The 23,632-nt window shown below is 34.4% G+C and overlaps 4 protein-coding genes across 4 annotated transcripts; 1 reads left to right on the forward strand and 3 right to left on the reverse strand.

Annotated features, from left to right (window-relative positions):
- Positions 1–1,135: 1,135 nt before the first annotated feature.
- Positions 1,136–2,906, forward strand: LOC118266384 (uncharacterized). Its single transcript, XM_035579825.2, has 3 exons — positions 1,136–1,273; positions 1,483–1,679; positions 1,883–2,906. The coding sequence occupies exons 1-3, from the start codon at positions 1,143–1,145 to the stop codon at positions 2,857–2,859; spliced, it is 1,305 nt and encodes a 434-aa protein (XP_035435718.1). The 5' UTR covers positions 1,136–1,142; the 3' UTR covers positions 2,860–2,906.
- Positions 2,896–4,844, reverse strand: LOC126910608 (uncharacterized). Its single transcript, XM_035579823.2, has 2 exons — positions 4,647–4,844; positions 2,896–4,470 (listed from the first exon to the last, which is right to left on the reverse strand). Exons 1-2 carry the CDS (start codon positions 4,842–4,844, stop codon positions 3,229–3,231), a joined length of 1,440 nt encoding a protein of 479 aa, XP_035435716.2. The 3' UTR covers positions 2,896–3,228.
- Positions 2,896–8,434, reverse strand: LOC118266383 (uncharacterized). Its single transcript, XM_050695125.1, has 4 exons — positions 8,373–8,434; positions 7,365–7,641; positions 6,534–6,767; positions 2,896–5,865 (listed from the first exon to the last, which is right to left on the reverse strand). Exons 1-4 carry the CDS (start codon positions 8,379–8,381, stop codon positions 5,321–5,323), a joined length of 1,065 nt encoding a protein of 354 aa, XP_050551082.1. The 5' UTR covers positions 8,382–8,434; the 3' UTR covers positions 2,896–5,320.
- Positions 8,435–16,377: 7,943 nt separating this feature from the next.
- On the reverse strand, positions 16,378–20,638 carry LOC118266485 (cuticle protein 3). The gene is made up of 4 exons (XM_035579959.2): positions 20,485–20,638; positions 19,427–19,628; positions 17,568–17,795; positions 16,378–16,711 (listed from the first exon to the last, which is right to left on the reverse strand). Exons 1-4 carry the CDS (start codon positions 20,491–20,493, stop codon positions 16,620–16,622), a joined length of 531 nt encoding a protein of 176 aa, XP_035435852.1. The 5' UTR covers positions 20,494–20,638; the 3' UTR covers positions 16,378–16,619.
- Between the last annotated feature and the right edge of the window lie 2,994 nt (positions 20,639–23,632).

The raw sequence follows: 23,632 nt of genomic DNA on the forward strand, positions 1-23,632 counted from the left end.
TAGGCAATAAATTCTGCTGAGCCTGGTTCTGAGAAAATAACTGAAAGTGATCGTATCACAATATACGAGTTACAACATATCTGACTGTTTAAAAGGAGTTTATTGGTTATGTGTTAGGCGCTGATTTTATTGAGTTTAGCAATGCTTTGTTAATATATCAGTTATTTTCTTTAAGATAAAATTAATATTATGAATTTATTATTCCTTACAAATACATAATTAAACTATGATCTATGACAACCCTGACATCGGGAATCAAACATATTCTTCGTTCAGTGGACTATAAACAAAAATAAGGTATCACACAAAAAATAACCTTTTCAAATATCAATAAAAAACAATTTATTACAAAACAAAGTAAAAACATAACAATATAATTTAGACATTCAATATTTAACTACACAGTACCTACGATACCAAATTGATTATTACTAGGTTTTAAATATTAGTCACGGATCGAAATGTCAGCCATTTTGGACGCAAAAAGTTCTAGCATCGGCATTGCGAATCCATTGACTAGTTTTTAGTAACAAATTTTGAAATAGGTAACAAAAATCAATCATCGTTTTGTAAAGTCTCCATTGCCGTTTTTATATGCAAAGCAGTAACTTCAGAATTAAATAAACCTTCAACAGAAGCAAATTATGTAATAAGTTTTAACAATTTATTAAAACGTCTTCTCGCCGCCATGACAGTTTGACATTGACATGTGTCAAGACGCCATTTTGGTAGCTAAGATTGACGTTTGACGAATCACTTTTAGTAATCTTCTGATTGTGATGCCGCAATAGGGAATATGCATAAAAAATAAAATGGCCTGATTTTTTTTTCCTAACCTTTTAAGGTCGTAGTATTACACTCAATTCGTTATTTCCTAATTTAATATGCATTTAATTATTTAAAACTTAAATCAAAAAGTGAAAAATTTACGCGCGTAATTCAAATTTGTAAAACGCCTCGTGACGTCATAGGGCACATTATCGTCCTGTCAGTCAGTCACGTGTACCAACTCAACTGTCTGTCAAAGTGTCAACTCATGGTAGAGGTACAGCTTGTGTTTGAGAACTTTGAGAGAAAAATTGGTTGTATTTCTATACTAGCTTAGTTTTCTAAAATAGAAATATTAAGCGTCATCAATAGCAATGACGGACAACGGTTTTGTGAAAGCACAGTCGGATAATCTTCCAAAAATAGATGCATTTATGATGACCACATATTTTGCGTCAAACCCAGATTTTACATCTGCTGAGGTTAAAGGAGTAAAAGCTGCAAGGTAATTATTGTCAAACACGGTATTTTTAAACTAGTAAACCTGTTTTTATGCATACGTGCACTTATTTAATTATTTCCCTAAATATAACCTCAAATGTTGTTTACATTCATTATACTTTATTAAAACACGTATGAATTAGATTATACAATCAATCGCATGTTTTTATGAGAGTAGGTAAGTAAGTAAACCTAGATTATTGTTTATTACAGGTCTCAACGAGAATCATACGGCGATTCAGCTGTAGGATATGTACAAATTAAACGAGAAGGGAACTTATGTGTAGTGAAAGCTCGCATCACACCAGAGCACAATGTTCGTCAGAAGTCATATGCAGTACAAGCTGTATGTGATGAAGCTGAAGAAACTGTAATTTCTGTGGAATGTCTGGATTGCGCAGCACACTTAGGTACGATCTCTTTTACTTACTTTGTGTTTGTGGCTGATGATATACTTGTTATCTAAGTAAAACTCTTGACAGTCATAAGTCATGTGTAACCATAAAGATTGTCAAATTATTATGAAGTCAAGAACTTATAGCACCATTAGGTTAACCATTACTACCAGAATGATATATTGTGTAAGAAACATAATTTTATTCTTTTGTTTTAGGAGGATGTAAACATGCTATTGCATTTTTAGCATGGCTTCACCGACGTAGTGAAGATCCTCCAAGTACAAGCATTGAGTGTTATTGGAAAAAATCCAAGCTTTCTTCAGTTGGTACTAGCTTGAAGTTTATTAAAGCAAAAGATATTTGCAAAGCACCTAAACTGAATCCCGCATCAAATTCCTCAAGCACTGGCAATTTTTTAACAGTGGTAAAAAATAATTGTGTGAGTGTTGGTGATACAAATAATCATCTGATGAAATTTTATCAATCTCCAAACAATGCAGAGAGACTGTCGATCCATCATTTAATTCTTGCAAGCAAGGCTACAAACCCTGTTGAGTTTGTTGAATATTGCAAACTGGTAATGAGTACAGAAGCATGCGAACAAGCTGAATTGATAACTAAAGACCAAAATGACTGTCCATTATGGCATGAGCTAAGATATGGAAGAATCACAGCTTCTAAGGCATATGAGGCTGCACATTGTAAAGTTCTGGATGGTTCCTTAACGGAGAACATATTGGGAGCAACCAAACTAAAGGACACAGAAGCTATGAAAAGGGGGCGATTTTTAGAAAGTCAGGTATTAAAAGAAGTAGAGAAAATTAAACAAATAAAAATAAATAAGTGTGGCTTAAAATTAAATGCGGCTCATCCTATAATGGGGGCTTCTCCAGATGGGGAAAGTACTGTGTACAGCATAGAAATTAAATGCCCAGCATCAGAAAAAGCGTTGAACCGTTATATTGACAGCAATAGTGAAGTGGCTCCAAAATATATGGCCCAACTACAACTTCAGATGCATTTTGGAAATAAAAGTAAGGGTCTTTTTTGTGTTGCTGACAATAATTTTGAAACCTCTAAGAAAGTAAATATTATAGAGGTGGAATATAAAAAACAACTGTGTGAAACAATAATAGAAAAATGCACACTGTTTTGGCATCAAGCCATTTTCCCAAAAATAGGTAAATTGTAAAAACTTGTACTTTTACTTTATCTGAAATAAAACAAATGCATTCTTAATTCATTTTTTTATTAAAACATCCTGAATATTTACCAAACCACATGCCAATGTTATTGCATCATCAATGACAGGTATTAAATTATAGTCTACACAAGCATGAGGCAGTAACATATGAAACTCTCTTAATCTATTTATTACACGTTCAACATGAATTCTCAAAGCTGCTATTCGTTTTGACTGCTTTACTTCATCTTTGGTGCTTGGGTTGGACTGTGAAACAGAAGGTGGCCGGACGAGAGTACAGTCTCTGGCTCCCAGTAAATGTGATAAGTCTTTAAACCCTCTGTCAGCCATAACTGCTTTTTTTGGAGGTAAACAGTCTTAGTAACCACAGTCTTGCACTATCATGACATCTGTAGCTCTTCCACCATATCCATCGGATATAAAATTAATCAACCCATCTGGTGTACATGAAATTAAATACTTCAATGTATTACATTTTTTGTACTGTGACCAAGTAAGTGATTGGTGGACTGGATCGGAAGGTTTTTCAATCTGGATTTCAAAGCAATCAATAATAGAAATAACATTTGAATACCTAGCTCTAAATGATATAGGTAAATTTTTATATACCTCAGTTGGTGTTGGCCACACAATCAAGTCTTTCATTTTTGATGCGATTAAAGGTAAACTTTTATTGAATATTCTACTGATAGTGCTCTGTGAGTAGCCAAAATGTAAAGCAAGTATGCCAAAAGATTCATTTAACTTCAATTTCTTAAGTGTTATTAATATGTCTACAGTTGGAAGTGGAATGTTTTCACTTAATAGTTTTATTAAATGATATGACTGTTTATGTAATCCTAGTAACATTTTGGGTTCTCTATCTATGGCACTTAACATACTACTGCGCATTACATTTTTAAAATGTTTTTCATCATCTGAATCTGCTGATTCATCTTGCACACAATAACTTAAGTCAGATGAGCTACAGGGTTCATAATCATGAGATATCTGTGAAGAAATGGAAGAAATAGATGTTGTATCCGACTTAGTAGGAAATAAATTTCTTTTTACCGCAGCTGTTGCAGGTTTTATTGGTGAAGTTCCAATATTTTGTGATGGAAGGGGAACAGGAGATAAAGCTACATTAGTCTTCTTTGTTGTTAAATTAACTTGAACACTTTTACTTCTGAAGTTTGGTCTCATATTTATTTGCACACACTTGTCACTAAGGAAGTTTTCTGTATTAGTAGAGACTTCAACATGGGATGTACTGGGCTCTATTACAGACACATCCATAACAGAGGTACTAGGCCTCACTGGATCATTTTCACAGCCTTGAATATAGGAAGTACTTGGTCCGGCATCACAATAACTTGTTTGTGAAGTTTCACGTTCTAAAACATTTTCACTGTTGACTTCAGGTTCGGAGAAAGATTCATTTATAAGTGATAATCTTTTCTTCTTAGAATCATACATTCTCTCCTGTGGTCCTGGAGCATTTCGTTTTTGGCATTGAAATTTATGAGGCATAACTCCTTTATTTAAGAATAATTTAACTTTTTCGCCTTGTTCCTTCATGAGCTTGTATTTAATATAATTTACTGTATCTTCTTTGATCTGAAATAAACACAACACTTGGTGAAGCATCTTAGGATAAGTAGAAATAGCTCAGATGAAGAATCTTCTAACATGTTATGACATTCGTAAATAAGGTTACGAACTTAAATAAAGTTCTGTAACCTAGAAATTTCTAGAACACTACAAGATGTTATTTGTCCAAATATAATACTTACATTAAAATGATCTTCACAACAATGTAAACGCGATATTGAAGATACATTATATTCTCTTCGCATAACCTCACACCATTGTTTACGTATGTTTGGATCTCTTGGAACAGCAAAAAACACTTTATCTGGTGTACTTTTTATATTGTTAGGACACATTGGTACCATGCAATATCTATAAAATGGCTTTTTTTCTTCTTCCATGATTATTACGCGTGTTGTTATCTATCAAACTCTCAATGTAAACAATACAATGACAGGTGTGCCCTATGACGTCACGCATCAAGCGCGCGAGAAATAGGAGCGTTTGAACTCGTCAAATTAAACCACTATTTTTAAAATTTTATAAAAAAGTAATTACTACTCTTACAGCTATGGTTTATTTTTTTTCTACATCAAAATGAAGTGAAAATTGAATAAAAAAAATAAAAAAATTGTCTGCATATTCCCTATTGATTGATAATTTTACTTTTAATTCCATATCACTTGTCATTACATTGCGGATTAATAAGAATATTTGGTTATTGAGAGCTTTGCGTCAAAGTATTTGTGTTTCCCAATATTGATTACGCCTACGAAATCGTAAACTTTGCCTATGGAAATTATTATAGTTGTTTCACTTCACTATATTCATACTATGCACTCACTACACATTACAAGCAAACTATCGATAAGATTTTTTAATGATGATACCCCAATTCAGGAATGGAAGCAAGACCCGAATGGGCATTGCCAGCATATCCCTGATACATCATTTGAGAGCCTGATGCATGACCAGCGGGGACTTGATACGCCAACTGGGCACCAGAACCGTGTCCTGAAGGAAGGTGGAAAGCTAATTGCTCTCCTGACGATTGAGCTGCTTGAGCGTGGTAGGCCAATTGAGGGTTTGGTTTGTGAACTGGGGCGTTGTATGATGCCTGGGAGCCAGATGCATGGCCTGAAGGCATTTGGAACGCCAGCTGGATACCATGGCTTACGGGAGCTTGATATGCCACTTGGGCGCCGGAAGAATGACCCTGAAAACCTTGGCTGGAGAAAGCATTGGCTGCATGAGCATGGTACGCTAAGTCAGCGCCAGACAGATGGTTCGATTGACCATGGAACGCCAGGTTAGCGCCAGATCCATGTCCGGATGGGGCCTGGTAGCCAACGGATTGGTAACTGGCTTCGTGCTGCTGGTGACCATTGGCCAAACCGTGGCCAGACTGCTCCTTGTATTTTCCTGGAATGAAAATGTGACTTGATTAATTTTTGAAACTACAAAGTAAGGGATTACGATGGTTTTTAACTGACTATTTTTTACAGTCCATTGAAATGTTTAATCAAAGGAAAGATCATACAAAGCGAGACATTGATAAACTGGTCATAGATGACGGCTAGGGGAGAAGGGTAGCGACCCCACAAACTTGAAGTTAAGCTTCTAATGACACCCCACGCATGTCCTAAAAATAAAATTGCGTCCTCTAAAAAATACAAATTAATCTTTTTACACTTCAGTTAAAACAGTTGGCGTTCCATTGTCTCTGCCTACCCCCATGGGAAACCGGCGTGAGGTTACATCTGTATGAATGTATGTTAAATCAGTCGTTAACAGTATTAACACTACACTTCATAAGGTTGCAATCTACATTCATTCAAAAGCTTCACGTCGATCGATCAACGTGTCAGTGGTTCAATCTAAACAACATAGATGGCGTTACTTATACCTATATAACAAAATTATATCGACATCAACAATTCTTTCATTTTTAATAGAGCATTCCGAAGAAATAAGTTCCGTACCGTATGACATGTGAGCTTGCACTTACACTCTTTCACTTAGGTTACAAATTAATAGGTATAGAATTTTAATAATCCAATCTTAAATGTTAATAACAAATCACCACGTACCGTCATCAAAAATACCAGCGGCTTCATCCTTAGCGTTCTGCTCCAAGCTCTTCAGGATCTCTTCGGGCACTGGTGGTGGTGTGGGAAGGTGCTCCCCTTGGGGATGGAAGCCATGCTCATCAGCAGTGTAGGTGACGGTGTAGGTCTGGCCATCATCACCCTTGTAGGAGTAGGCTCCATGGGCTACGGTGCCGCCGTGCTCTGAAGTTTGGCCAGCTTCCTCGGCTCTGATTCCTGGAATTTTTGGGGATGAGGGTTTTAGAGTGTATTTTTATAGGACTTTGACAGGTAATTTGAGATTAATAATGAATAGTTTCAAGTTGGTAAGCTATGCACTTCAACTTCTTTATTCGAATGCCCAGTCTAATAGTGATAATATTGCATTTAATTATTTATTAAATACTAAAAAGTAATATGGATATATTTTTCTTTTGAATAAATATTTGTGGCTTTGAGTCATCAAAGCCACAAATATTTGTATAGCCATTTCACGTCAGTGAAATGGCTTTAATATTAATTTGTTATACAAATGGTTCAGACTTCATAAGTATTATTAACTACTTTTTCACGAAGTAATGATAAATAATAATTCATTAACTACAAAATCTGCCTCATTAGCCGAGTGCGAGTCTCGGGTTCTATTCCCGGGCGATATAGCGAAGCGATTCATAATAGCGAAGCAATGCTGGGCTTTTTTCGGTTTATCAAAAATTTCTCAGTATTTTTATTTGTCATTACAACATTGATTGTGAAAAGTATGTGTATTTTGTACTTTGCCTACCCATTCGGAGACAAAAGGCGTGACGATAGAAAAAAAAACTACAAACTCACCATTTTCAGTCTCATAAGAGTATTTGTATTCGTGTCCATTGTTCTCCACATCGAAGCCCAGGATCCTGGCGGTCTTCTCCCCAGCTGGTCTGCTGGAGTGCACCGCCTCATGGCTGAAGCTCTGCGGCGCCTGTGAGTGGTCAGAATACAAGCCGCGTTGCTGATACTCGAGCGCTGATTGGTACTGCTCGGCTGACTGCGCGTATTTCTCCGCTGATTGGCCGGAGTAGATTTGGCCGGCTGATGCGGCGGCGATGAGGGCGGCGATTGGGGCGATCTGGAACACGGTGTATAAATTAATTAGTTAAATATTTCAAGCTATGGGCTAATGCTACAGTTGCTACACTAATTCTTAGCAACATTTTGGAAAATGTTATCATAATTATCTTAATTTTCTACCAATAAGCAAATACATAAGAATTTATTCGAAAAGATGATTATTAGTGATTTAAAACTTAGAAAACAAGTGTGAAAAATAACTCAATATATTTTTATTTTACAGCACTCATTGTAGTTTGTAAACACACTATAAACAGCTGACTACACGTTTGGCGCGGTGGCTGGGCAACCGGCTGCCGCAAAACGTGTAGCGGGTTCGATTTCCACACAGAGCAACTCTTTGTGTGATCTACAAATAAATTGTTGTTTCGGGTCTGGGTATGATGTGTTTGTGAACTTGTATGTTTGTAAACACATCCACGATACAGGAGAAAATCCTTGTGGAGTCCAACTTAAAAAAAAATAATTGAAAATAAATCACAATAATATTAACTAGAAAGTTAATAACAAACCGAAAGAAAGTACCAAAACAACCCTTAATAACACAACTAACTTTAAAAAACCCATACTTTATGACCCCCAAAAACACTCAAAAAGGCCCAAAATAGCCTCTTCAAACAACACAACTCGAATCACTGATTCTAACGTTCACTTTCCATTTTAAAAACCTAGATCGAGTTCTAGATACTTAATTAAAATATATGTAATCAAATTAAACTGTTTATTTACCAGCTTCATGGTGCTAAGATTAAAACTGGAGTGTGAGAGAGTTGGACAGCGAATGACTTTGTAATTTCTTACTTACGTTTATATAGCAAAAAATTTCCTAGTACACATAGATGTATGAACTCATACTTGTGATAGAAATGCCTGTGTAAAGTGTGGACTTGAGACATTTTATTTGATGAATGAAGAACGAAGCAGTACTTACGTAGGAATGTGATCTATAAGTAAATATGAATAAAATCTATTTTTTCTTGTTCATTGAAGTGGGCACACATTCTGAATCAAAACTGAAACTGAGAATTCCCAAACATACTTCGAGCAAGTATGAGATGTACGAAGATGGCGTTAAAATTATAGTAAACAATATCAACTTTGCCAAAGTAAGACATTGATGATTTGTTACGTGTTGATAAAGGTCAGGTCATCAACACCAGCTGGGAGGTGGACCTCAACCGTAAAAAAGGTGATAAAGTTAACGCCCATCTAAAATTTGGGTAAACCCTGTAATGGTAGTTTAAGGTGATTTTAAATAAATAATTTTTTTTTATAAAATGTAATTCCATAAAAATATACTCGCACAGCAACAATCCTCAAAATTGTCTTAACTCCCCACTTACAGTGGTTACATTGGCATCTGATTCAAGTACGAGAGTATTGTTAGGTAACAGTAGTAACGAGATGCGCCCGCCGGCTGAACAACTGGAGCACTACCATAGAACGCAGAATGTATAGAGGTGGCGGAGTGATGTTGCTTTCAAAATTGTTAATGAATTTCTAGTTAGCAGAGTGGTGATATAAAATGGTTGATGAAATTTTAAGTGAGTAGGTATATTTTATGATTGGTTTTGATTATTGTGTAAATTTAGAAATAATCAATATTGTTTAATAAAGAAGGTACATTGTATATCTACTTTTATTAGGCTTCTTTTTACTTGATTTACATGATTGTATGAATGAAATATCATATTCCAATCTTTCAAGAGACATTTACCAACATACTAAAAAGATAAAAATACTTACCAAACAAAACTACAATATTTAATTTCAGCTCCAATCTCTTTTTGTATTTTGAAATATAAGTAAATAAATAAACAAAACGCGACCTCTACAACATTCCTAACTCTACACCGACTAAGCAACAAAATGACTCGCGCGCAGTGTCCAAACAGTCGATAGTATTAGTATCAATAATAACTGATATACAATAGTCAAGTATCAAGTTACATAACTTAACGATAACTTAACTATAACTTCACACTTAGTTTGTAATGATTGACAACTGGATTACTAGGTCGCTCACATTCCAAGCATTGACGATAAATAAGTTACTATTATTTTAAGAACATGCTGTAGCTAATGAGATTGGTAAATCGTGTGTAATGGGTGTTGATTTGTTGTGTCAATATCTTTGAGTAATTCTGGTTTGGTTTAAAACTTGTAATTTTAGGTTGGCTTTTTTGTTTTTTTTTTTTCTGTTTTAGTATTGTTTATGTTTTATTTGGCGGTTGGTGGTTCAAGTTCATTGGCGTGATGTGGGAAAAATTAAAAGTATGTCTAAAAGGTTTTAAAATGGTTTGATAATACTGATTTTTTGTATATGTCTCTGAGTCATGTAAATTATCCAATACATTAATCTGCTGTATTGTTTCAATTGCGATCTGAATTCGAATTAGTTATTCACGATTGCATTGACGAGAAGGATTCAAATGAAACTTTCAAACATACTTTAATTATAAACAGATCGAGATTAGAACATTAGATAACATAATCAACTGATTGAAACAATTGTTCATAATGAGATGTTAGATGTTACATAAAGTAATAAGGTTTGAAATGTTTGGCAACTAGATTGAATGCAGGATCTTAGTTTGGAGAATTTAAGGTTCTTTACTTTTTAAAAAAAGATCTGCAATATTGGCAGTACTAAAGGTATTTTAACAATTGGCGAATGGAAGTGTCCATCTCTTATTTACTAAAACCCACGACCGTTTACAACTGCTTTTCGAGCCGGACGGTAACCCGCTAGGCTGTCGGCAGTCCAAGTTAATCAGCCCTACTTGTCTCCAATTGAGTGATCTTTGGCTCTTTGAAATCACGCGTATTGCCCCGTATTCTGACCATCCTATTGCCGATCTGACCAAATTCTGAACTTAAATTCGGTAATAATTAACCAATACCTGCATTACATATAGTATTAAATAAATTCATTAGTAACATACTATAACACCCTCTGTGGGTCATTGAACCAAGCAGTGAGAAGAAAAGTAAACTTAGGTTTAGATAAGCTCAAATCAAACTGAAAACATATTTTTCTTTTTTGTATTTGTAATGTTTTTTCATATGGGTTTAAGATACCGGGAATAAAGAATAAATAAATAATAAAATAAATTATCTTATAGAGTACATACATAAGTAAATATAAGTATTTCTAGCTCATGTATCAAGTAAAACAAGTTCATTACTAGATCATATTAAGAAATTTAACATCTAGTTGTATCCCAATACCTAGTTACAGAAATAATAAATTACTACTACTACATGATTAGTATTAGCTAATGTAATTATTACACAGTAACATCTTATATAACAACTTTATAACATATAATGATAATGAAATAGGGTTATGATTTGGTGTTTATGTAATAATTTGAATCGAATACAGAGAGCTAATCGATAATATGTCTATTAATTATATGTAATTGTAATGAAAGAAAATGTACCTATGTGGTAACAGACAATACGTTTGATATATTATGTAGATGTAGAACGATTTGTTACTTTGGTACGTGTAGTTTTTTTTTATGGTATAAGACGGTAAACGAGTAGACTTATCACCTGATGGTAAGCAATCGCCGCCGCCCATGGACACCCGAAACACCAGAGGCGTTATAATTATGTTGCCGGCCTTTTGCGGGTTAGGAATTGAACGGTTGTTGGGGAATCAGGGATTAGAAAGATTGGGAAGAGGGGACACTCACACGAAGAAACACAACGCAAGCGCCATTTCACGTCAGTTTTCTGTGAGATATGGTATAACTCCTCGAGCCAGCCCATTTTGCTGTTTTAAATTTGCAAAAAATAGGACTATTTCATAATCCTGTTTGTTTGATGTATTGAGTTTAAAAAAATGGGCATCGCATACAATAACAGCACTCTCTGCACTACACTGCAGCAAGGGCAATTCCCTGTCATTTAAATGTGAACTTTAAACTATAAGTTGTAGAATATATTTTATAACGTCAATATAAAAAAGCTGTATATTAAGTATTTTTGTGAATACTCCTTAGATTTCCTTTTTAATTCAGTAAAAGAATTCCAAAAAATCAGTTAAACGTAGTACGTTTATTTTTTTATATAACCTCGAACCTAGATAAACTTAAAGACTCATAACATACATACATACAACATAATACAAGATTTCGCTAAAATAATGAATTCTTGCTAAAATAACAGCGAAACTGGCTTTTATTAGCCACTGCAGAGCTATTCATGAATATTCATCAATTTACTTTTTAAGTAACGCGGTGATTAAGCCAATTAAAGCTATAGTCGAGATAACGACTCACTTCTATTTAAACTCGACACGATAATGGTGATGTGATTCTTGTTTCTAATATAACTTTTTAGTGAAACTATTTTATGGTACTCTGCATTATTTTTTTTATATTTCGTACTTACTCACTTTTATCCACGAATAAGGTACCGTATGTTCATCTTTGTAGTTCCAATTGTAAGAAGTTTACTTGAGATAATAAAGCATAATGAACTAACAAAAAAAAATCAATATTGTTTTTCCATTTATTATTGTAAAGGGTAGGGCAGCCCTTATTATGAGGTATTCCTCGAAGCGCAACTGTTTTGAAGCGCACCTCTCCAAGCGCACCTATTTTATTCCTCGAAGCGCACCCGTTAGTTGCGCTTCAAGGAACTATTAAAAATATTAATTTTTATTTCCTCGAAGCGCACCTATGTTTTATTTTCGACTAGAGAGGGGATGCTAACTGAAACTATCGAAAATGAGATATCGATAATCTGATTCACGTAGCGCTATCTATGAGCAAATAAGGTAAAATTTTTAAAAATAGTTTCTTGTCGATGTATGACATCGCAAAATTAAATGTTCTGCTTGAAACCGCCAATCAACGACTTTTATTAGTTATTTTATACAACATTCAATTTAAAAATCAACGTTTTGACTTCAACGTTTGTTTGGGAAATGTCCAACAGATGTTCAAGTAAGTAATAATAATTATACGTATTATACTAAGACTTTCGGTTGAGGTCTTTGTTCGCTCATTAGGATCATTACTAAATGAAAAAACTAAAAATGCCCGACTGCGTTTCTTTATAATATAAAAATGAAAAAACCCTAATCTATATCTGAAAACTTAGTGAGGGCACATACTGCTGGCTTTCTAGAATGGGTCCCGACTGCTTCAGTTTTACGATGACTTCCTTGTTTTAGGGTTTTTTCATATTATAAAGAAACGCAGTCGGGTTTTTTAGTTTTTTAAATTACCTTTTTTATTTTATTATTTTTATATTTTGATATATCTAGCGTCACTCTCACAGTAATACAAATCAAACGACTCCTATCAAGCTGAAATCCATCGAGTCGTTCAGGCTATAAAGTGAACAATATTCGAATTTGGCGCCAAAAATCCGCTACTTTGTATTTTTTTTATATTTTGATATATCTAGTGTCACTCTCACAGTAAATACGAATCAAACGACTCCTATCAAGCTGAAATCCATCGAGTCGTTCAAGCTAGAGAGTGAGCAATATTCGATTTTGGCGCCAAAAATCCACCATTTTGTTTTTTTTATTATTTTGATATATCCAGTGTCACTCTCACAGTAAATACGAATCTAACGAGACCTTTTAAGTCAAAATCCATCAAGCCGTTTAGGCTGCAGAGCGTGCCAAACAATTATACATACATACTCTCGAAAAACATAACCCTCCTTCTGGCGCTGTCGGGTAAAAAAATAACAATCTATGGTCGACGAGTACAGAGTTCTTGAATATTGTATAAAATAACTAATAAAAGTCGTTGATTGGCGGTTTCAAGCGGAACATTTAATTTTGCGATGTCATACATCGACAAGAAACTATTTTTAAAGGTTTAACCTTATTTGCTCATAGATAGCGCTACGTGTATTAGATTATCGATATCTTATTATCGATAGTTTCAGTTAGCATCCCCTCTCTAGTCGAAAATAAAACATAGGTGCGCTTCGAGGAAATAAAAATTAATATTTTTAATAGTTCCTTGAAGCGCAACTAACGGGTGCGCTTCGAGGAATAAAATAGGTGCGCTTGGAGAGGTGCGCTTCAAAACAGTTGCGCTTCGAGGAATACCTCCTTATTATAAGTTAGTATGGTAACTACGTGGGTCAAAATTCTAGAAAAGATATAAATTTCATTACTTTTAAGAATAAGAAAAATTAAACTAATGCAGATGCAAAGAGTGTGAATAAGGAAACATCGAAATCAACAATTTATTTCAATCATTTTCCTTTCGCTACAGTTTTAAAATAACGTCTCATAAATAATAATTATTAACATCCTTGTTATTTAAATTTCAACTTTATTTTTGGATATAAAACGATCTAAAATGTCAGAATCAATTGCTTATTTGATTTATTGCATTTTTTTCTGTTAAATGGAAATTATATTTCATATTGTAGATTTACATGCTTCGTTGGTCAAGTGGTCGCCGGCCTCGGGACTAAGTGCGACTGCCGGACAAGGGGCCTTGGCTTCGAATACCAGGTTGGGAAAAGTATTAATGGGCTTTTTTCGGTTTTTGTAAATTTCTCAGTAGTAGCACGAAGTCTGGAAATGTGCCCAGCATACATATAATATGGGCATAGGCTCAACCCCTATTACATAGGACTTATAACACAAATGGTGAAAAGTGGGTGCACATTGTATAATGGCATTGTGTGCCGGAATGTGCACCTCTGCCAAAAAAAGAAGAAGGTACGATGTTCAAATGATGTTTTATGTATTTTCATTATTTAATCTGCCAATTATTTGTGGACCAATTTTTTTTCGTTTCGTCTTTACTTATTGTCATCAAATTAGGATCACAACTAAACCACCATCTAATCTAGACATGTAGGCCTAACTCACTCTTTCCTAAGCCATCAATGATCCTTCAATGGACAAGATTTATGAAGCACACTGTGACATATCAAAGCATGATTAATGTGTGCAGTAAAGTGCAGTGGGTGCCAACAGGATCAAATAAGACAAGATTGTATCGACTAAGATGAATGGACACTGATTACACTTGAATTAGATATGTGATTGAGGGTGATATTAAAAGGATGTGATGAAATGGATTCCTGTCTGTGTATCGAAAATGTACATAGCTATGATGTATTTGGGTAACACTTAGTATAAAGCCCATTTCTTCGGTGTATCGTTGCAGCAACGTTTGACTGGGCAACCTGCTATCGAGCGCGCTATGTAGCAGGACGGAGGGACTCTTTGTGTGATCTACAAACTATTGTTTCGGGTTTGGGTCTCATATGTTTATAAAATTGTAAATACAAGTGTGGGGCACGTTTAAAACAATATGGCATACCCTATTACACCGTTGCGACAACGCGACATAACGCAGCGCAATCGACGAATAGGGTCTCGAACGAATAGAGTAGGTACCATTTTAATTTTTAGGGATGAAAATTACTTGTTTCCAATTTAAGTAACAATAGCAATTCAAATTAACATTACATTATCGAATTCAAAAACACTAAAACCATCTAAATGTATCACTTTTGGATTTTCAAAATCATTCTTACACAGAGCCAAGGTTAACTACCTTTAAAAAAAATATTAGCACCATTTTAGTAGCCATTCAAACATTGTGTTATAACCTAAAAGTATAAATGTAGTAATGGTTAGTTCAGAGCATAGAAACGGTAATAAAATTAATTTTATTAACACGATTGATGTTAAACAAGAATTAAAGAAGTTCATAAAATATTATTGCAACTATACATAAATGAAATCTTCGTTTATAACCGACTTCAAAAAAGGAGGTTCTCAGTTTGATCTGTATGTTTGTATGTTTGTGCGCGATTATCTCACGTTTGGCTGAACCGATTTTGATGCAGTTTTCAACATAGTATTTTTTAAGTTTAGGAAAAAAAAATTGAATTAAAAAATATGGAGGCGGTAAAGAAATATGAAGGTGGTTCCCTTTTTAAAAACAAAGTTTGCTAGCCTCTTATTGCCTCTGAGTAATGATTACTTAAACTATTCCAGAGGTAGAATTTTGACACATTTTGTATGCATGTCAAAATTCTACCTCTGGTAGGCAAATCTACCGATAGGTAGGTTATTGGAATGCGCCGTTAGATACTTTTAATGATTACTTAAACTATTCTTTAGTAACAATTTTGTTTCGAAAACAATTGCTAAGAACTGTAATAAGTAATCATGTACCTAGATATTTGGTTAGGTCCTTCTAACTCATTGTTTGAATAGTTACAAGTGTATGTGCCAAACAAGAAGTCGTCAATTTGACTCTATTTATTCGACGAATACATAGGTTTTACGATTTTTCAAAATTATTTCTGTAGGTCGGTAAAGTATCGGTGTAATTGACAATATTGTTCATCTCCCTATTAGGTACAATGGAGCTCATAAATAAAACTGAAGAAATGCATTACTTTTTTTGTGCAACTGTACTTTTCCCGTTGCCGTAAAATAGCATTTTAATTAGGTCTGATTTGAAACCTAATAATACTTAACAATGGAGGATCTATTGAATATATGTGATAATAAAATATTTATTTGGTGACTTATAATTAAAGATTTTTGACAGATTTGGTGTTATTTTGATGGACTTTATATGATGATTTATTGATTTAAATTTTATGGATGACATAAAACTAAGAATGGGATGAATGCATAATTATATTCATATACCTACTTATTATGTAAATCAATCCTATAAAGAACGATTTAAATACAAATAAAATAAAACAACAATTAAAAATATAGTTGCAACTTTATTGCTTCAATATACACAATAAATTACAGAAAACCAACTTCAATCAAAGATACGACAAAAAAAAATACGAAATCATATTCCTTTAGTCCATTCTTCGTCGTATTTTCGAGGACGTTGAACTTCTGTGATTTTTCTTTACATTGTAAATAAAATATTAACCTATATCAAATGGCACTGTACAAATTCTGTTGCTGTGTTGCTTGCTTGTTGGTTGCATTGCTTAGTAACGACGGTAGGGGTAGAATGGGTTGTATCTGTATTGGTTGCGGGCTAGAACCACACCAGGGGCGTATTTGGCGTCGTGGTAGCTTCCTGGAAATAAGAATGGAGATGGGATTATAATTATGACATAAAGCAGAAAAATATGTAGATACATTTCAAGCAACAGTGAGATCTCAAATCTTCGGATACAATAGCAAACTATTTGTTTTACAGACTATTTCTTCAAAAACAAAATTTACATCTATTTTCGTTTCGAGAATGCTTTAGCTACTAGGTATAACAAAATTGTCTTCAGTAGCGATGCGCTTTTGCGATGGTCGGAGCAATAAGGCACCTAATTATTACCAGTTGATATGCAATTCTGTCTTTACAGAACTTACTAACCTCAAAACGTTCTTGTAAATTACACATTGTGAGATTATTTTACGCAATCAACATGTATTAGTAATTCATTACTTTTATTATTCAATATCACATAAATAAGAGGAAGAGGCGTGTACACTGTATAGGCGTCATTATCTTTAATAGCAATCGTTTGCTGATCATCTTTAGAGGAAATCGACATTAATTGCAAACTTTGAAAGGCTCCTAAATAATAATGAGGTAATTAATAGATATTTGATTCAAACTTTTAAACATTAGTATCAGCTTTATTATATACTACAACGCTTGCGTTGTATTTTGTTGTTTGCGTGAGGAGTGCGGACTTGCGGAGGCCCAATTAGCCCCCTTCCCAATTCCCGATTCCCTAACAACCCTAAAATTCCTAACCCCCAAAAGGCCGGCAACGCACTTGTAACGCCTCGTGTTTCAGCTGTCCACGGGCGGCGGCGATTGCTTACCATGAGTCCACTTGTTTGCCAGCTTATAATCAGGTGATTCGTCTGCCCTTTAGCCGCCTTATACTATAAAAAAGAATTTATGATCGAGAAAATGTTACACTTACCATCATCAAAGATTCCAGCAGCTTCATCCCTCGCGTTCTCCTCAAGAGACCTGGCGATAGCAGCAGGGATCGGAGGTGGGGTGGGCAGATGAGCTCCCTGAGGCTGGTAGCCGTTGGCATCAGCAGTGTAGCTCACGCTGTAGACCTGGCCATCATCACCGGTGTAGGAGTAGCTGCCAGCGGCTTGGATGCCGTTGGCTTCAACTCCAGTCTCGTCAGCGTGGATGCCTGAAAAGATGATGGATTTTGGTTACGAGGACATAGATGATTTAATTTCATGTTTGAAAATTGTGGCTTTTACGTGAAAGATAATCGGATAGTTTTTGTATTGAAAAGGTTGATTATTGGGGATTTTGATGAAAAACCTGTCAATTTGTGGTAGCTGATGTCTTGAATACAAAATTAACTGAATTACAAACAATAACACAACCTTTGGAAAATTTACGTGAGACAGTGAATAGTTATGATGGCTGAAAACAAGATAATATTAATTGTTCCTGGTATGAATGTCACCTAGTGAACACACAGTAACTACCAATCGAACAAAGTGCCAAATAAATCTCATAATACATATTAGTCAACAAAACTGTGGCCAAACCAACATCCTAGTCATTAGCAAACATAGCACATGGTTACCTAAATCGAGCTCACTGTAAAATAGCAATTCATACGTTAGATAAGATCTACCTACTTAGAAGTCTTAGAACTTGAGTGTAATTTGCAATTATGTGTAAGTTGCTAATATATGGATCGTTGCTTTATATGAATGTGCTGCATCCCATCCTATGTTTGGGTGATTTTGTAAGGAGTTTTGAAGGACAGATCGTGGGTGTATTTTAAAAGCATTCTTCTGAAATTGTTCGCCTTTTCTAAGAATGATTTTATGGGTAGGCTTGTTAGCTATTTTTGGTCGTTGAAGGTTTTGCTTGAATGTGACAGTTATTGGAATTGTCTTCGTCTGTCTCTTATGAAAAGGTAAAAATACTGTTCCATTACAGAGACAGAATTTTGATTTAGTATTGAACTTTTTCTAAGATATAAATGACTCTAGTATTTACTAGAGTCGATAGAGGCCCTCTATACACCTTTTGTGTTGACCATGTGAAATGGCGATGTCGCGCAGCATACTGTGACTCGAAACTAGTAGAGCTTTTTCTCTAAATATTTGCGTGAGTCAACCGTGATTTGTGGTTAATTCAGTATATTATCTCACGATAGTTATCTAATGGTGAAAACAGTAAATAATTACATATCACTATGTGTTAAAAAGTTGTGTTTTCGCTTATGAAATAAAAATGTCTGTTCATGCATTTTACATACGCCTACAACTTGTAGCTTGCATCCTACTAGTTTCTAGACTATAGATTTCAAATTAGATCTTCTACGCAAAGTTGTGTAAAGCGCGGTCGCACCCACATACAATTTGATTAGGTTAATGATGTGAATGCGTATCATCGCGCTTACACTTCTGAGGTAATCAGAATTAGTTACATTATTGTAATAGAGGGAAACATTAATTTTAATTGTAATTTAGTAATCAATTTAATAGTGTGAAAATTAACATTTGTGCTATAAAAACTTGACGTGGTAAAAAATTGTAGTGTTCGTTCTGCGTTATTAATTATGATGACAGTGAATTTGATATTATTTTAACCTGTCAAAGACTTTAGGAGATATTAAATAGAAAGAGCGACCAACGTCCCGCATTACGAGCAATACTTACTTTAATAATACGATAACTCCTAATAATATAACTAAATTTTCTTATAAGTACACTTTTTATCTTGTAATCACAACTTTGATAATAAAGAATCCAGATACACCATTGCCTATTAAAATTAATTAAAAAAAAAACTCACCATTATCAGTATCGAAAGCGTAACGGAATCCTTTCTCGTTGACTTCGGAGTCAGACCTCAAGATGTTGGCGCTCCTGTCGATGGCGGCCCTGGCTCTGGAGTCGTAGTTGTAGTTGTAATTGTAGGGGTAGCGGTACTGGGGGGCGACGTAGCCGGGGAGGCTGGCGGCAGCGCAGGCTCCGATGATGGCGGCGAGGATGATCTGGTGATGGAAGAAGAATTAGAAGAAGATATTACTAAAACAAAGTATAATTAGAAAAGAAATTCCAAAAACTTTAGAGATAAATAAGATAAAATTGAATATGGAAAATTTGAAATAGTTTTCTGGATAGAGACAGCTATTTACAGGTTGTCCTAGCGTTATTGGGTCACAGTATGGGTGGATAATATATTTTTTATGTTTATTAAAATCTCGGCAATATGAAAGAAAATTGTATACATGGAGTTTGCGGAGTCACCGCTTTGAATGCAAATATAATGAAACTGTAAATAGACATTTCATGAGAATGATTGTTCTTTAAGCTTATTCAAAAAAGTTGTAATCCTATAATTAAGATCCAATTCGCGGTCAAACTGATATTAATTGCGGATTTCGAATTTGCAATAGGCTTTTTGCAATAAATTTGAACTTAACAGCAGTTACAGCAAAGGTTGTGGTTATCACCACCATAAATATTAAACTTAATGATGCGCAAATTATTGACAAATGCGATCCAAATTGATCGATAGTTTTGCAAACACAATTGCTATGGTTCTGCGGTTACTATTAAAACAATACGATTATCGGATTCCCATAAAACAGCACATCGAACACTTGGTAATCGATTACGGTAATGATTACCAAAACGTTATAACCGTACAAACAATGGGATTATAAAATACACTGCAATCGAAACCCATAGAATATAATAAAAAAACAGTTACACAAATCACGAAAAACTATAACGAAACGTCACGAATTTGTCAAAATAGAATCTATTGTCACAACAAACAATTGAATTTTCTATAGAAAAAATGGAATATTTTTTAGATTCGTCTAAAGCTTTCGATACACCTACCAACTTCATGATGTTATCTGGTCTGAGGTTGGCAGAAGAATGTTGGTGTTGATCCTCGTCTCAGTATATATAGGTGGCGATCTGATATCCTGAACGAAGGTCATGGGCAAGTAAAGTTGCATAGAACATCTGATTCACAACTAGGCGGATGATCATTTAATTAGGTCTTCTGGTATTTGAAAGGGAATTTCGTATGTGTTCGGTTTCGTTTTGATATAACGCGTACAAAAGGTTGCTAATCTAATAAATTTAATTATGATTTAATTTATTAGCGAAGAGTTTTAGTGTTCAATTTATTTTTTATTGGTTATAGTTAAAAATACACGAATGACTGGATACTAGATATCATTCGAATCAATTATTATGTGATTTTTGACGTTGAGATTTGAGTGCGGAGATTGAAAATTAATTAATAACCGATCAATGCTGATTAGAATTTTAAACACAAAAGCTTTGGCGGATTCCTTTTTGTTAGACATTGTGATTGAAATCCTAAAAAACCGACATTTTTATTAGCATTTTAAAGTCGTAGAATATGATTGTTTTATGATGGCTGATATCATATGCATATTTTTGAGCTCGTAAATATTACTAGACACTATTGTATAGAATATGGTAATATTTTTTCTAGAAACTAGCTAACTAGAATGCTTTTAAACCGTGTTTAACGTAGTTTCAATTCCTGCTCTATTATGGAAATAGATATTTATAAATAGTTATTTATGATATCTGTTTCAATTCCAAGATCATTTCTGAACCATTCATATAAACTTCTTCAATAGAGGTAGCCAGTTTCATTATCAACATGGACCTTCTTTACAAAAGAGGAGTTTGCCATAATCTCCACGCTTGGCAAGCCCATTATAGGGTTAGAGATCATCTCTGTTAAATATGTATACGTACTTCCTTAACCAGCTCTTACCACATAGGGATGAAGATAAAATATATTCTATACTGCTGTAATAGTAGGCCAAAATCCGTGTACCAAAATGTAACTCAATTTAATCAAAACCAGATAAACATCATAGTTATTATAACAGATAAAAATACACTTAAACACATCCTCCATACAATGCCAACAGCACAATTTTTTTTCTTGTGTCAACCGGTAGTTATGTACCTACCAACGTACATATTTGAAGATTTATACATGACATCCTTGTTCTTAATATTTATAGATCAACTTGTCGAAATTATTATAAATGGCGGATCACATTGTGCTTCGTTAGTCTACTGGACATAGACCTCTTCATCAGACCGTCAGTTGGGAATATGAAGCCAGTACAAAGAGGAGATGTCATAATGTGATGGTGCACTGTGACAAAACAAATGTGCCTTACTCAATGATATTATAAGTAAAAAGGTGTAGATAGGTTATAAGTGCTCAGAAAGTGGCACTTTAAAATGTGGACAGTTGGCAACGTGTTTGTAGTATGGGACTGCATGTTGGAAAATAGAGAGGGGCGTGGTTTGTAACGTCCCGTGCTCCCCGTAAAGTGTCACGCATTATGTTAAAGGGAAATCCAGTTATGACATCTCCTCTTTATATTGGGAGCAACATAATACCCCGCTGCTCCCTGTCACATTTACAAATTACCAAACACAAGGTTTTCAGAGTATTCTCATTTGAAGAAAATTATTTTTGAAAATTACTATGCTGAAAACCAAACTTAGTTCAGCCAAACGCAAGGTAATCGCACACAAACAGGTGAAAAGACGACCTCCTATTTTTTTTAAGTCGCTTAAAAATACATCAATGCAAAAATAAATAGGAGTAAGATATAATCTTGATTAATGTAGATACTGTTGCATTTGATGCGTTGCCATCTGATGCATTTTTAACTGAACACGATTCCTAGATTAAAACTGAACCTTAAATAAAGCTTATCACAAATTGTAATATTTATTAAAATAATAAACGTTAATGCAATTTTTTCAGGTATTTAAGAAAAATAACAGCAACAACTTAAACATTTTCACTAACTTTTAAGGCTGAAGAGTTTGTTTGAAGACACTCATCTAAGGAACTACTGGTTCGATTTGAAAAATTTGTTTTGGATAGTCCATGTATCGAGGAAGGCTATATATAAAACGAAGTGTGATACTTCAATTAATAGGGGCCGAGCAGTGATGGGTGTAACCGCGCTGGAGCAACTATTAGTAAATAAGTGATAAGCATTTGAAAAAATTTAATACCTATTGAGCAAGAGAGCATATTATGATAACTTTCAAAAACACATTTAAGAAAGATTCACATTAAAGAAAGAATTGATGCAATGCCAATATTGATTTTACAGAATATTTTATATTAATAGCATGTCAACAATATTAATAACAAACCTAAACAATTTGTTTTAATTAAATTTAATTATAAACAAGATAAATAACAACATTATCATAATATTTTTCCTCCATATTGGTAGACATCAAACTTCAAGTATTTACATCAAAATTAAGATCAATCCGATTATGTCGCGGTTACGGTGATAACATCCTGGTTTGGATAATTTTGATTGATCGACTGAACGACTTTGTTCACAAAATCGTTTAAAACTAAAACTACTTAGAACAGGGATTTTAAACCTTGTGTACATATTATCATACGTAAAACCCAGACCTTAGAAAGTTTGACAATTTTACTCACTTTAATCCTCATTTTTCACTAATTTTTGCCTGCGGCTTCGCTCGCATTCCCGTAGGATAAAAGGGTTATCTTATCACGCAAGTCAGGTCATACCCTGTCTGTATACCAAACTTCATCAAGATCCACTCAGTAATCTACCATAGGCCCAATTTCACCTTTGTCAATCTTCTCATCACACGATTCCCCAACAACCCTTAATATTCCTAACCTCCAAAAGTGCGGCAACGCACTTATAACATCTTTGGTGTTTCTGGTGTCCATGGGTTGCGGCGATTGCTTACCATCAGATGCTTCTACTACTATACTACCGTCTGCTCGTTTAGCAACATATACCTACCACAACACTTATCTCACACATTGCAAAATGTTGTCCATCCCTTCTATGAAGAATTATTATTAATCGATTTCTATAAAACTTTAATAATAAAATCCGCTCTTTATGTACAAAAGACGTGTTTACGAGATTTTTATTGTCTTTAATTAGTTTTATTATCTAGCCGAGCT

This window comes from Spodoptera frugiperda, chromosome 7 (genome assembly GCF_023101765.2).
Source record: "Spodoptera frugiperda isolate SF20-4 chromosome 7, AGI-APGP_CSIRO_Sfru_2.0, whole genome shotgun sequence".
NCBI classification, from domain to species: Eukaryota; Metazoa; Arthropoda; class Insecta; order Lepidoptera; family Noctuidae; genus Spodoptera; species Spodoptera frugiperda.